We start from the raw sequence: 13,462 nt of genomic DNA on the forward strand, positions 1-13,462 counted from the left end.
TCCCTCAGTCTATACTTTTTAACATGAGACCTTGAGAGTTTCAAGGCCATACCTGTGTGGCTGGAGCACTCATAAAGGGAAGTCACACAAATGCCCTCTTCTGCTTGGAATCACTGGGTCTGCTGTGTGGTGTCCCCTACCAGGACATTTCCTGCTTGACAGAGGTCTGTGCCCTCCTCCATCAACATGCCCGTTTCTAGCCAGTGAAGGAACCCCAATGATAAAGCCCGTGAATCCACACTTGCCCCACACATTTGCATTAGAGTTAAGTGGTAGGCTGGAGGCTGGAGGCAACCCTGTCATGGCCCAACTCTGGGAAATTAAATGAATGTTCAAACCCATCAGTGACTGTAACTACAAGGAGGTTTATGGGGTCAGGAGAGGTAGAGATTTTCTGTGGTTTATACCATGTTCCCACCCAAGGATATTCAACAGCAGGAATTAATCTTTGTGAATAATTCCTCATGTTAGTATCTAGCATAATTTCATCTGAGTCTCATAACAGCCTTGTGAAGTATGCCAGGCAAGAACCATCCCCACTTTGTGGGCTGGGCAACTGATGCTGACAGAGGTCATGTGACCAGCCCTGGGTGACCCGGCTAGTAATTCGGGCCAGATTCTTCTGACTGCCACCCACTGCCAGAATGCAGAATACCAAGTGGCTCAAACATCACCATGCAAATAACAAATGAGATACAATCAGACATTGACAAAAAGCTGCTTTTTACCTACAACAGGGTTATAATTTTTCAGCTGTGTTATGCCCATTTTCTCATCAGTTTTTTTCACTCGTCCACTTTCTGGCTTAGAGGAGGCATTCGGCTCAGACTCTCCTGATCCACTTGGGCCCTCTTTTCCTTGACTTTCTTCCTCGGCCTCCCCTTGAGGCCCTGGAGGCTGGGGCACTTTAACCCTGTAGTTCAAATACAAGATCAATACTCTGCTGAGAAAATCAAGGGCTAAGAGAAAGGGCAGGGTCTGTCCTCAGGAATCAGATGAAGCCATTTGGCCCTAGGGTTTCTAACTCAAGTAGGGGCCAGGCAGATGATGTCAATGAATAAAATGTGTCAGGTCATGAGACATTTGGGGGTGATGGGGACTTTGGTGACAGAGAGTGCACTCCCACCGACAGGGCAGCTGCTACCTTAAGAGGAAGGCAGCCCAATGTGTTAGGTCCACTGACACTTTCATAAATGCCAGAGATCAGGAATATGATGTGAACTCAATCGGCAGCTGATTGAAAGTACGTGAAGCCAATGCACAGCAGGCCACACACCCAACATCTATAAGCCAGATCCAGCCTTCTGCCCGCCATGGGCCCTCTCTGGCTTAAACATAGCTGAGAATTTTCTCCTACCCCTGAGTTTTACTTGGTCCATTAGATGCTTTTTGAAAAAAATTAGAGAAGACTTCAGAAAGGCAAATAGAATAATTTTGAACCACTGTGAGATTGAGCGAGTTTCATACATCACCGGTACTGTGGTTTGGAATGCTCTGTCTACATTATCAGATAAATGAATAAAATTAAGAACATTAGCATTTTTTTTCTTAAAGAATCCAGAAACTGACCCTTGTTTAGACAAGGGGATCACGAACCACAAACCCTAAGACAGTGAATTCATTAACCTTACACAAGTATAAATCACAGGCTTTTGTGCAAACTGCTTCAGGAGGGAGCTGAGATGCAGGCAGCTCTGCTGTGAATTCGTGTGGGCACTGCCACTTGCCTGTTTGCTGTGCTTGAATTGGAGATCCTGAAACGAACCTGCTCAATGGCACTTCTCACAAGAGGGTCATTCTGGTCCATGGATGGGTGCACTACCAGATCCACCTGCAGAGAGAGGTCAGAGTGTCCCCAGGGGCTGGGGACGGGCTGAGGGACATTTAGCTCCACAACTGGGCTCATGGAACACTGGTTATATCTATTTTTACCACATTTCCAAAAGAGGGTTAAGAGACTGAAGTAAAATGTGTTGCTGAACAGTTTGCCATTATAATTTCTGGCATCAAAATTCCTCAAGTGACTGAGTGATAAAGCTCTGCCGTCCGTCACACCATGCTTTGCTCAGGTGAGGAATTCTGGCCTGGAGAGAGCATGGTCTGCCCTATAGCCCCCTTGCTAGGCTCTCATGGCCCCCTGGTCTCCGCAGCCACCTGCTGGGTTGCTCCTGATGCCCCACTCCTGCTATCTGAGAATGTCCCATGGTTGCTCAGAAATCCTAAGGCTTCCATCTGGAAAAGGTAAGTGGCTTTCATTAATCTCCCCTCACCAGGAGTGCCATCGTGGGATTCCTGCCAGGTGTGCTTCTAACAAACTGGTAGGGGATTTACAGCTGCTTCTGTTGTGTTAGCTTTTCTGGGGAACTGAAGCTGGATGGTTATGGTGGTTACCACCTCACGGGCAACACCTACGATGACAATGGAGAAGCCTGGGGGGCTGAGCAGAGGGTATCAGGGTGATGGCTGTGCAGTAAAGAGGTGGAAGGCATGGTGGCCTGGGCCCCAGAGTCAGGCTCCTTTTTTGTCTGCCATTGGCAGGAGAGAGCAAGATAAGGCTTTCTAAATATGTACCTCTGGTCAGGAGGCTTTGCGCCAAAAATGGCCCAAGAGAGGGCTGGTCACAGGGAACAGGCAGCAATGCCTGGGTGGGTACTCCAAAAGGCCACAATTGGCTTAGTGTCTCTGCTTCTCAACTGTGAAATGGGGACCCCTCCCCGCTGCCGTGACAACTTTTTTGTGGTTTTATGAGGCTCAAATGAGATAGAGTTCAGCTCAGAGAATTTAAAAGCATGGTGTGAATGCAAAGCATTCCTATTTTCCCACTTGCCACAGCCAAAGGGCACAGCCCACTTCCCAAGGCCCATGGCCAGGGCATGACACAGGAGCAGAGGCACAGGCTGAGGCCAGGAGGCAGCAACCCCAGTCACCATGGCTTCAGGAGAGAAGGCTGCCGGTTGGCAGCATGTGCTCCCACTGCAAGAGAAAATGCTGTTCAGAGACTTAGGCTGATTCTGGAGGCAGATGTACAATACGGCAGCCCCCTCCAGCTGGAGAAACAGACCCCAAGAGTGGTGCCGCTATAGTGGTGCCCTGTGGCAAGGGAACCCCAACACTGGGAACCTGTATTTTTGAGGTTGCGTGATCCTCAGTGTTTACCCATGGGACTTGCTTCCTATCCCCACTCCCTTTGGAGGATATGGGACCAAACAGGAGCAGGAGACACACTGCAAGGGGACTCACAGAAGATATAAAGACTGATGAAGAGCGCCAACTTGCCACAGTAGAAACTATGTTCTGACACTACATTCTTGTATTTTCCAAATTTGAAATGTCTCAAAAAAAAAATAAACAGAAATGACCATGTCAGCTTATTAAGAAAACAAAATATCAAAGCAGAACTTTCTTAAGGCAGAGATTTAAAATGGAGCCAGAAAAGAAGGCTGGCTGTCCCCACAGCACTGTTCCCTTTGGTCCCCGCATCCAGCTGGGCCATCTCAGATTCTCTGACCCTGAGAAATTTATGCCACAGAACATGTGCAAAGCTGCTGAGCTACAGTTGCCATGGGAATGGACCCAAACTTTAAATTTTACAGAAACAGATAAATTGAGAAAGAAGATAATACAATTCCTCATCTGATAACCCCGGCAGAGCATCCTAACTGAGTCACTGTCATTTCCTCTGGGACGTTTCCTTAGATCTCCATGGAAAATGTTCTTGCTGCTTAGTCTAAATTTTCCACCTTCTAAATGTCACTTAGTTTCTCCCCAATGCTACTCTGCTGAACTTCAAAATGCCTTACATTCCTTCCTCTTTCAAAGCTGGCCAGGGGGCTAGACACCTGCATTGGGCTACGCATGCAGCTTGGAGACCCAAGCAAGTTATTTCTTTTTTCCATTTCCATCCTCCACAGAAAGTGGGGATGATCCATTTCCCAAATTAGGCAGCAAAATGGGAAATTCTGAGTTATCGGCAAAAAGGACAAATGAGATTTGACAAGGACAAGAGAAGCCCAGCAAGAAAACTTCCAAGAGTGTGAGGCTGGCTTTGCGGGCACCAAGAGAGCCATGGTTACCTTCTTCTTGATGCCATCTTGAATAACCGTAGTCCGATAGAGTCTCAGGAGACCTTCCTCAGACAGGTTGCGCACCAAGCGGACAATGGACTTCTTACAGCACTTGGTGGACACGCCTTCTTGCTTCTCCTGATCCATGATCATTTTCTGAATCCTGGGCATCACAAAATAAGAAGTATTATTCCCAGTCTCAACATGCAAGGCCTTTCTCCACCCTGGTAACCGAGACCTGCATATATGGTATTCCGCAGAAACTAGGGAAGAAGCAAAGAGGGGTTTCACCGTTGAAAGGCTGAATTCTTGAGAAATTAAGGATCATCTCTCTGTGGTAGAAGAGTTAGCTGAGGATGGGCCCCCACGCACAGTGGCTTCACATTCCAAGCTTTTTACCAGGAACTAGAGATTATGACGGCAGGAAACCAAGTGCCATGATGGAACTCTGTCTTCACTAAGTCTTTAGGCTCAGTTTGGCACCTGGCTAAGTTTAGCACTGTTGACACTCTCACATCTGAAGCTTTCTTTGATTCCTCTCCTCATACATCTTACTTTCTAGATCTTCCTGAGTCACTATGGTGATGGTTCTAGATCACTGATCATTCAGTGGCAGGGCCAGAAGGGACAATGGGACACCCAGACAAGCCCTCACTGCACAGAAGAGGGGACCCAGGCAGCATCTGCAGATGGCCAAATCTCATCCCTGGTTAGAGAATTCACACCCATCACTCCTTCTAACTGGGGAGCATGCACACCGGGCATCTCAGAAGCCTGAAGCTGCCACCCAGCAGTGGTGGCGACCATGGATTAGAAGGACCAGACCAGAGGAGAGCCTCTATATGAACAGAGCCACCCCAGACACAGAAGTTCTACTTGTATCTCTTTTGTTTTCATTTTCATGTAAGATTCTGTTTGAAGAGAAGGCTCCATGGAGAACTAAAAACAGTTTATAAGCTGATGCTCTTAACTGCCTAAGTTTCTTCTCAGCCCTTCCTTAACACCAAATTTCCAAAGAAGGAGAAAGGCAATGGATTTCCCTCCTCTTGGGCTTCTACCTCAGTCCTTCTCTCCTTGTCTAGTATACTGGTATTCCTCAACAGCTACACTTTGCAAATCACAAGAACAAACTCTAAATCCTTTCCACCACAAAGGGATACTGTGAGAATCTATACAGAGGAAGAGAGATTCAAATGGCTCTTGGTCATTTCTGGGCCTTATGATAACTAACTGACATGAGAGTTATTGTTACTGTAAGACAGACAGACTACCCCTTACGTGAATAAGCTCTCGATTAAGCGGAGGTTGGTGACGGCTTCTATGATCAGATTCCTGCGTTTCAGCAGCCGGTAAGTCTCATGGGGTTTGTCTTGGCCTGGGCCATGCTTCCCAGGCTTCTGGGAACTGCCACTCTCCTGGAACAGACCAAAAGCACACGAATACAACAGGCTTAGCAAGGTTTAGGGGACAGACACCACTCCTGTGGGTACACTTTCCCTCTTTATTGAATCTCTATGCTCATGTTTTAAGAAGAGAAGTCAAGGGGACTGTTTCCCCCACAGGATTCCACCACCCCACTATTGCAATGCTTTGAAACAGCAAAGACATCTGCCAGCAGAGGACCCTGGCATCAGCTGGGTTCAGAACAGAAATTAGAAGCATCTGCTACAGCACCTTTTGAAGCAGAAAGCATTCACTCAATTTTCTCTTCATTCTCCTGCAGTAGAGAGGAGGGGAAGAAGCCAAAACTCTGAGGGTCAAATCCACGCCAGTCACTCTATGGGCATTTTCATCAATAACTCTCAACCACCTTAGTAATATCGTTCTTTTACAGAAGAGGAAAACCAGGGCTCAGTGAAGCCAAGTAACTCTCTAGGATCCCAGAGCATGGATGCAGGCTGGGCCGGGCTTCCGACTCCAGGCTGAGGAAGCCACGGGAGGTCTCTCTGGGAATGTAAGACAGAAGCAGAGGCTTCTGAGTTCAGACAGGTTGTCCCTCGGTAAACCTGGGTGAGTGGTGCGGGAACAATGAAGGGATCAGAAAGATCAGTGCTCTCTCTCACCCCCACCAACATGCCCACTTCTCTCTTCATGGCTCCTGTGTCTTCCAGGAGCTAAAATGAACTTGTTTCACTTGCCCTGGGATCCAATGTGAAAGCCCAAATGTGCACCATGAAAAGGAAAGGAAATCCCACCTCTAACAGAGGCCTTGTAAATCACTCCGCACAAGTCAGCTCCACCCAGCAGCCCAGCCCTGCCGCTGGACGCTCTCCTACTTGGAGGGGTGCTTTCAGGAGGGTGAGGACGTGCTCAGGAGAAGATTTGGTGCTGCCAGAACAGATCACTTCCCTGCTGGCTACCGTTCGAACTCTGGGAAAGCAGTTCTCTCATGGAGATGGAAGGGCTCAAGGAGGCAAAAATTCAGATTCAAAAAGGGGCCCAAGAGTGGCAAAAAGATCTCTGTCCTCTCTTGCATTTCAGAGCAAATATTTTGGAGGAAAATCACAATGGCCACTTGCCATGGGACTGCCAGAGAGCAGAGTGAAAACATGCTTTGCTGAGGGCCCTCTAAATGTAGACTTCATGCCCCTCTTCACAGCAAGTGTGCCAAGAGAAAAATAAGGCTCTGCCATTACTGTGAGAACAGATTTCTAGGAGGAAGAGAAAGAACTGAGCTAGGCAACAAGCAAAGGAATTCTAGGACCTGGAGGGTGTGTGCTCCTGGAGACACATGGACCTGATTAGAGGTGCAGAGGGGTGGTGCTGCGGATAGCAGGTAAAACCCACGGGAACCTGCTGGAGCCACCTGCTGGTAAGCCCATGTTCTTCAGTGGAAAACACAATACCAATCATGACTTGATAGTGAGTTATAGCACCCAAAGAATAGGATTAAAAGGTTCTAGAAGAAGCCACAGAAAACCTTCCCCATCCTGCACTCCATCACTTCTGCTGTGGGAACAGTAGCAGAGCACAGGCCTCCACACCAGAAAGGGAGAAGCAAGCGGGGTGGGAACACCATGCTCACAGGTTCTAATCCTAACTTTGTCATTAACTGAGCAAGCAAGGCCCTCGGGTCCTAGGGGCCTCCTTCCACAGCCAAGACCACAGCTGACATTTATCTTTCGGGGTTTCTGTGCAGCCTGAACAAAACGGCAGCAAGAGAGCCCAAAGCCACCCAACAAGCCTTTCTCAGGTGCTTTCCGGGTCCCCTGAGGGGCATGGGGCACAAACCAGCCCAGGGTAAGAACCACCAATCTAAACTAGCCATACAACTCTCTCTCCAAATAAGTGTAAGTAAGAAGAGTGAATTGTTGGGAGTTACAATGCTGTGTAAATACCTGTGCGGGTGATTTCTGAGTGGGCAGGAAGGTGTGTACGTGAGTGCCACACCCAGAGAGCACTGGCCCCCGTTTAGCAAAGAGTAAGCCCTCGGTGTGTGGCTCCTGTACTGTTACTGTTCCTGACCGTGTTTGCTGTGATTCCTAAGCGCAGAACTGATAAGGCCGAGGTCCACCTGCCACAGGCTCCTTACTGAGGGACTCTCACCTTTGGATTTTCAAGCCTGACCTCTTCGATCATGGCTATGTCGCCACTGTTACCCTCTGCACAGTGGGAACCAAAGGACATGCTGGGGTCCGAGGAGCTGCTGGAATCCAGGAGGCTGTCCCCGCCAACGGAGCTCTGGCAGGCCCTCTCCTCAGTGGCCCCCGGCAAGGGAGACAGCTGCTTCTTCAGCGGGTGCAGGTTCATGACCTTCCATCCACCTGCATGGGGCGCAGCAGAAGGAAAGTGCAGGGCACTCATGCTTGGTGGCCAGACCAGACACACGCACGCCAAGGATCCTATCCAGTCAGTTTAAGGACTGGGGTGGTGGACCAAGCAAGCAGTGTGGTGCCCCCCTCCTAGCAAGGTACCAGATTTGCAAATCTGTCATTGGTACCACCCTTCACGTTTCGAAAAAAGTATTCTATAACCAAACTAAAATCTCAAGAGATTTGTAGATTGTTGAAGGGAAGAGGATAGGGGAAGTTTATGGAATTGAATCCATTTAGCAGTAAAAATACAACAAAACAAACAAAACATTAGCCAAGGGGCACTGACTTCCTAGCAGCCAAGATACAGACCACATGACCCTCTCCTCCAGGCTTCTGATCACGTGATACATGTGATACAATAGTCCACATTAGGCCAGCACCAATGGGGTCCTCGGGTGTCTGCTACACTGAACGGGTTGTTTTCTGAAGATACCCAGGGTAAGGTCAGATTGGCAGCAGCTTGGGTTGAGAGCCCACTTCCCCCAAACTCCGAGAGTACCCCGTACCCTTCGTTGGGGTGGAGTGTTGAGGCTGAGTCCCGAGACTGCCATTTGAGGAGGATTTCACGTCCCCCTGCGACCCCTTGCCTCTTCTCTTGTGGCTGCTGCCCTCCTCCTCACTGTCCGACTCAGAGGGGCACGTGTCCTCTCCTTCCGGCAGGAGGGACTCCTCCTGCACAGAGGCCAGGCTCACTGTGGTCAGGAGCTCGCTCCGGGCTTTCTCCCGCTCATACTGCCGGCTTAGGTCGCTCTCTTCTGCAAACACGCAGGAGACGTACTTGGTGGTCCTCTGCCGCCCTTCGTCTTCCATGAATCCCTGGAGGGAGTAACATGTACTTAATCACACTCAGGAGAGGATGCCGTACCATGCAGGCTCTCCGGTGGCCGCAGGTCTGTGGTGTCTATGTCCTCATCAGGCCTGCATTTGCCTACACCTCCTCTGTCTCACTGCCCGGCCCCCAGGTCGGCCCCACGATGCTCCCTCACGGGTCCTGTCTCCCAATATACTTGAACAGGCCTGCGGGAGACAGTCTTCTAAACTCTAACCCTGAATGTGTGTCTGCTCTGTGAGATGGGAGCTCCCCAAGGACAGGCTCTAAGTTGGCCTTCCACATATCCCCAACACCCTCAGTCAGTCAGCAGTGTCTGCCGCACAGATTCCATGGTTCAGCACTGTTGCTGCAGACCGATGAGTCAGGGCCTGGAGGTCACAAGCTCCATGCAGCCCCTGTCGTACAGACTGACAGCAAGGTCATCACTAATCCACACTCATTCTATCTTCTAGAACAGGGAAGGGCTCTCCTAGGGCTCTTATAGCAGAAAGAGTAACATCTATATACCACCCACATGCCAAGGACTGCTCTGTGCTTTGCAGTCATTAGCTCAACTGTGATACTGCCTTCTGGCAAAACAGCTAAAAAGTTGGCAAGAACAGAATGAGGCATAAAGGGTCAAAATAGCAGGTTTGAATTCTGAAAGGTGAGCCCCAGACGTGTAGTTGGCCCAAGCACCATCCCCGGGAGTGTGGCAAAGGACATAAAAGAGGCGGGGCCAGACTGGGGGGCCCAGGAGGGCACGCACTTTGTCTGAAGGGTGGTGAGATGCTGGCCAGTGCCAGCTGACCCCCACACAGGAGCGTACCCCCCACCCCGTCTCCTGCTGACTTTTCAATGCTGACAACTCATTCTGTTTTTTAAAAAATGAAAACCAATAAAATCCACAGTGAGGAGGGACATGGCATAGAGGTGGGCTGCGTTCAGCTCCCGGGCAGTCATTTGCCTCCTTGAGGAAGACAGCAGGCCAGCCTCGTTTCCTGCCCATCTGAGACATGCCTCCACAATCCCACTGGGTCCTCATCCCAAGACAATGAATTGTGCGGGATGACTCTTGATGTTACCTTGACAACTTTGAATCTTTGAAGAAGACGACACAGCATTCTTGCTTCCAGTTTCCCCACGTTCATAGCCCCTCGGATTTCAGCTTGGGAAATCCCTTTTGTGCCTCTGCGTTCAACTGTGTGAAACAACAACATACTTGAACCACAGCCTTTGCAAAGGAGCCATTCTGCACAGGTCAAGTCAATTCCCACCTTTTGTAAGGACACATTTCAGGGCAGTGGAACCAACACACAGGATAAAATATGTGCCTCGCCCTCCTGCCCCTCCACAGACTCTCTGGACACTCCTAATCGTTAACATTCAAGTGCTCACTATCTGGCTCCTTCATTAGAAGCATAAATGTCAGGCTACCAACTGCTTGTCTAAGTCCAGTGATGTCATTTTTCACTCTTCAGCAGGAATTTAGCTCTTTCACATGAATGAAATCAACCCTCTTAAAAAGTCTCAAAATAATTTTTAATGAAGACCTTTCTTTATACCCCTGTCTTTCTTGACAGACTCATAGGCATTATTAGGAACACTGGTTACTGCACTGTCCCATCACGGCCGTCAGCCAGCAGGGCCTGTGGGAATAACACTATTCAGCCCTGTATTAAATAACTAGCAGACGACTGTGCTCTGTTACTGGCTCTGCCAAGTTTGTCAGCTCCTGCCCTGCCACACACTGTCACTGCTCAGTGCCATCACTGTATCTGCTTCTAGGAAGCCCTTTTAAGTTTACTGGATTACTCTGAGACAGGGCGCAGCTGGATGGAGCCTGGTAGGGGGGGGTGGTAGTGGCAGGGAGGTACCCAGTAAAGGACACGAGCTGCAGGGCAGATTTTGTGGCCAAGCTCTTGGGCTGTTCAGAAATAGTTTCCCTTTATTTCCTGATGTGTCCCATGCGTGAGGCTGCCACATAAAACCAATCTGGATAAAGGAGGATTTGCTGTACTGCACATGCATAAATAACAGGATAGTTCCCGACAGTGAACACATGCTAAAAGTGGGGATGAAAGGGTCACAGACAGCTCTCCTCAAGCTGAGCTCTGAGGAACTCATTCTGAGAGATGTAAAGAGCTGGTGAAAACTGCCAAACAGCCCTCCGAGTTGCCAGCATGGCTCTGTACCTGCCGGCTGAATCAGGTCTGAGGCCGCCTCACCTCCTGCTCTGTCCGCCTCCCCACAGAGACCTGCAGCCACACCACCAATGGCACTGGGTCACTGCTATCCTATGTGGATTTGGGGGATCTGAGGAAGGGCAAGGAATGGGGAGACAGTTGCTCCCCCTCTACAGCAGACGTCTCAACCTGCAGTGACTCCAGACAACGTTTACAAGATGGTGAGTAGCTCTCAAATCCTTGAGTATAATTTAATAGCTCATTTTCCTGAGTGCTTTCTGTGTATCAGGCACTACACCAGATGTTTTAATCCTAGTCCTCACTTAGTCCTCACAGGCTAGGGTGGATGACATCCCCATTTTACAGATACTGGACCCAAGGCTCTGAGGCATTGCTAACGTGATCCAGCCACAAGTGGCAAAGCAAGGATTCAAACTCAAATCTGACCCAAAGCCTAAACCCGTCAAGGGAAACACAGTGCTTTCTGCTGGTTACATTCTCAACGGCACAGCCCTGCTTGGACATGCGCAAGCAGGCATGAGAACAGGACCTACTGAGTTCATAGGTCTGAGTGAGCATATCCCGCTCATACACAATGTCCACCGGAGGCACTGCCCTGGAGATGACCTCCTCATCCTCGTCGTCGTCCTGGTCGTGGTCCTCTTCGACCTTCCGTTTAAATTCCTTCAGCAGCTTGAGGCAGCGCACCATGACATCAGTCCCTAGGAACACAAACATGTTTTCCAGCAAGGAGTAAAATGACAGAGTGTGGGGGGTGTTGACTTCAGCAGGACAGAGACCCCAAGAAAGATCAGATGCAGCATCGAGTTTGGGACATTTAACTGCATATCTCAGGGCACAAAATTTAGTCCACTTACACTGAAAATTTACTCAATAAAACAACTTTTTGTTTTTAATCAGTGAACAATGAAATGCAAATGAAAGGAATGAGGTGCAGTGTTGGACCTATGAAGTCATGAGCAGCCTTGTCCTGCTCAAGACAAGCTCCATGACAACAGGAAACATGCCTGTTTTTCCCGAGTGTCTCCCCAGCACCCAGACCAGTGCTCAGCACACAGGAGGCATGCAAGCAGTATTGCCGAAAGAATGAAAACCTTTTTCCTCTGAGGCGGATGACCATTGCCAAGGTGGGGAAGCAGTGAAAACAAGATCTGTAACCCTTCTAGGGCACTGCAGGAGGCCTTAACCCAGTGATTCCAAGAATGGGAATTTACTCCAAGAAAATAAAAAGAGGCAAAAGCTGCCAGTAATAAGGGGTCCACACAGCACTCTTTTGAGCACTAGCTTTCGTAAAAGGCACAGTGATGAGGAACTTTGCAGGCCAGGACCTGCCTCCAGACAATCACACAGCACCCATAAGCTCAACCACCAAAAGCACAAGGTGGGAAAATAATAAGCTTTGCCTGTGGCTCTGACAAGAGAAAGGTACAAGGAAAAACAACAGCGTTCTGACACTTTACATGTGATAACTCATTTGATCCTGGTAACTCTAAGGGGCATTTTATAGATGAAAAAACAGGCACTGAGGGGGTAACTTGCCCAAGCTCCCAACAGCCTGTGAGTGACAGAGGTGAAGGTACTCAGGAGGATCACAGGTCTCCAGGATGGAGGAAATGACTCTGCACTATGATGTCCTGTGATATATGGTAGCATGGAGGCAGGGTAACATCCATGCCCCAACCCCTGGAACCTGTGACTACATTACCTTCTGGGGCAAAGGAGACTTGCAGGTGTGATTAAGCTATGGCTTTCTGTGGTGGTCATGAAGGTTTTGGATTAGCCTGGATTATCCAGGCGGGCCCAATGTAGTATCACCAAGTCCTTACAAGAGGGAGGCAGCAACCCACAGGCACATGAAAAGATGCTCCACATCGCTAATCATCAGGGAAACGCAAATTAAAACCACAATGAGATATCACCTCACACCAGTTAGGATGGCCGACATAGAAAAGAGTAGGAACAACAAATGCTGGTGAGGATGTGGAGAAAGGGGAACCCTCCTACACTGCTGGTGGGAATATAAACTAGTTCAACCATTGTGGAAAGCAATATGGAGGTTCCTCAAAAAACTAAAAATAGAAATACCATTTGACCTGGGAATTCCACTCCTAGGAATTTACCCAAAGAAAACAAGTTCTCAGATGCAGAAGGACATATGCACCCCTATGTTTATTGCAGTACTATTTACAATAGCCAAGATATGGAAGCAACCTAAGTGTCCATCAGTAGATGAATGGATAAAGAAGAGATGATACATATACACAATGGAATACTATTCAGCCATAAGAAAGATCAAATCCTACCATTTTTAACAACATGGATGGAGCTGGAGGGTATTATGCTCAGTGAAATAAGTCAGGCAGAGAAAGACAAGTACCAAATGATTTCTCTCATTTGTGGAGTATAACAACAAAGCAAAACTGAAGGAACAAAACAGCAGCAGACTCACAGATTCCAAGAAGCAACTAGCGGTTACCAAAGGGGAGGGTTATGGGAGGGAGAAGGGGATTCAGGGATATTATGATTGGTGCATGTGGTGTGTGTGGGGTCACGGGGAAGACAGTA

The 13,462-nt window shown here is 48.8% G+C and overlaps 1 protein-coding gene across 1 annotated transcript in view; it reads right to left on the reverse strand.

Moving 5' to 3' along the window:
- GTF3C1 (general transcription factor IIIC subunit 1) overlaps positions 1–13,462 on the reverse strand; it is a 72,000-nt gene that overhangs the window by 32,720 nt on the left and 25,818 nt on the right. Inside the window, 8 exon segments of the mRNA XM_036916874.2 lie at positions 729–913; positions 1,728–1,831; positions 4,074–4,227; positions 5,343–5,479; positions 7,611–7,828; positions 8,386–8,695; positions 9,776–9,891; positions 11,431–11,598. Coding sequence (XP_036772769.2) covers positions 729–913; positions 1,728–1,831; positions 4,074–4,227; positions 5,343–5,479; positions 7,611–7,828; positions 8,386–8,695; positions 9,776–9,891; positions 11,431–11,598 — 1,392 coding nt within the window.

The sequence above is a fragment of the Manis pentadactyla genome, chromosome 10 (genome assembly GCF_030020395.1).
Source record: "Manis pentadactyla isolate mManPen7 chromosome 10, mManPen7.hap1, whole genome shotgun sequence".
In the NCBI taxonomy this organism is placed as follows: Eukaryota; Metazoa; Chordata; class Mammalia; order Pholidota; family Manidae; genus Manis; species Manis pentadactyla.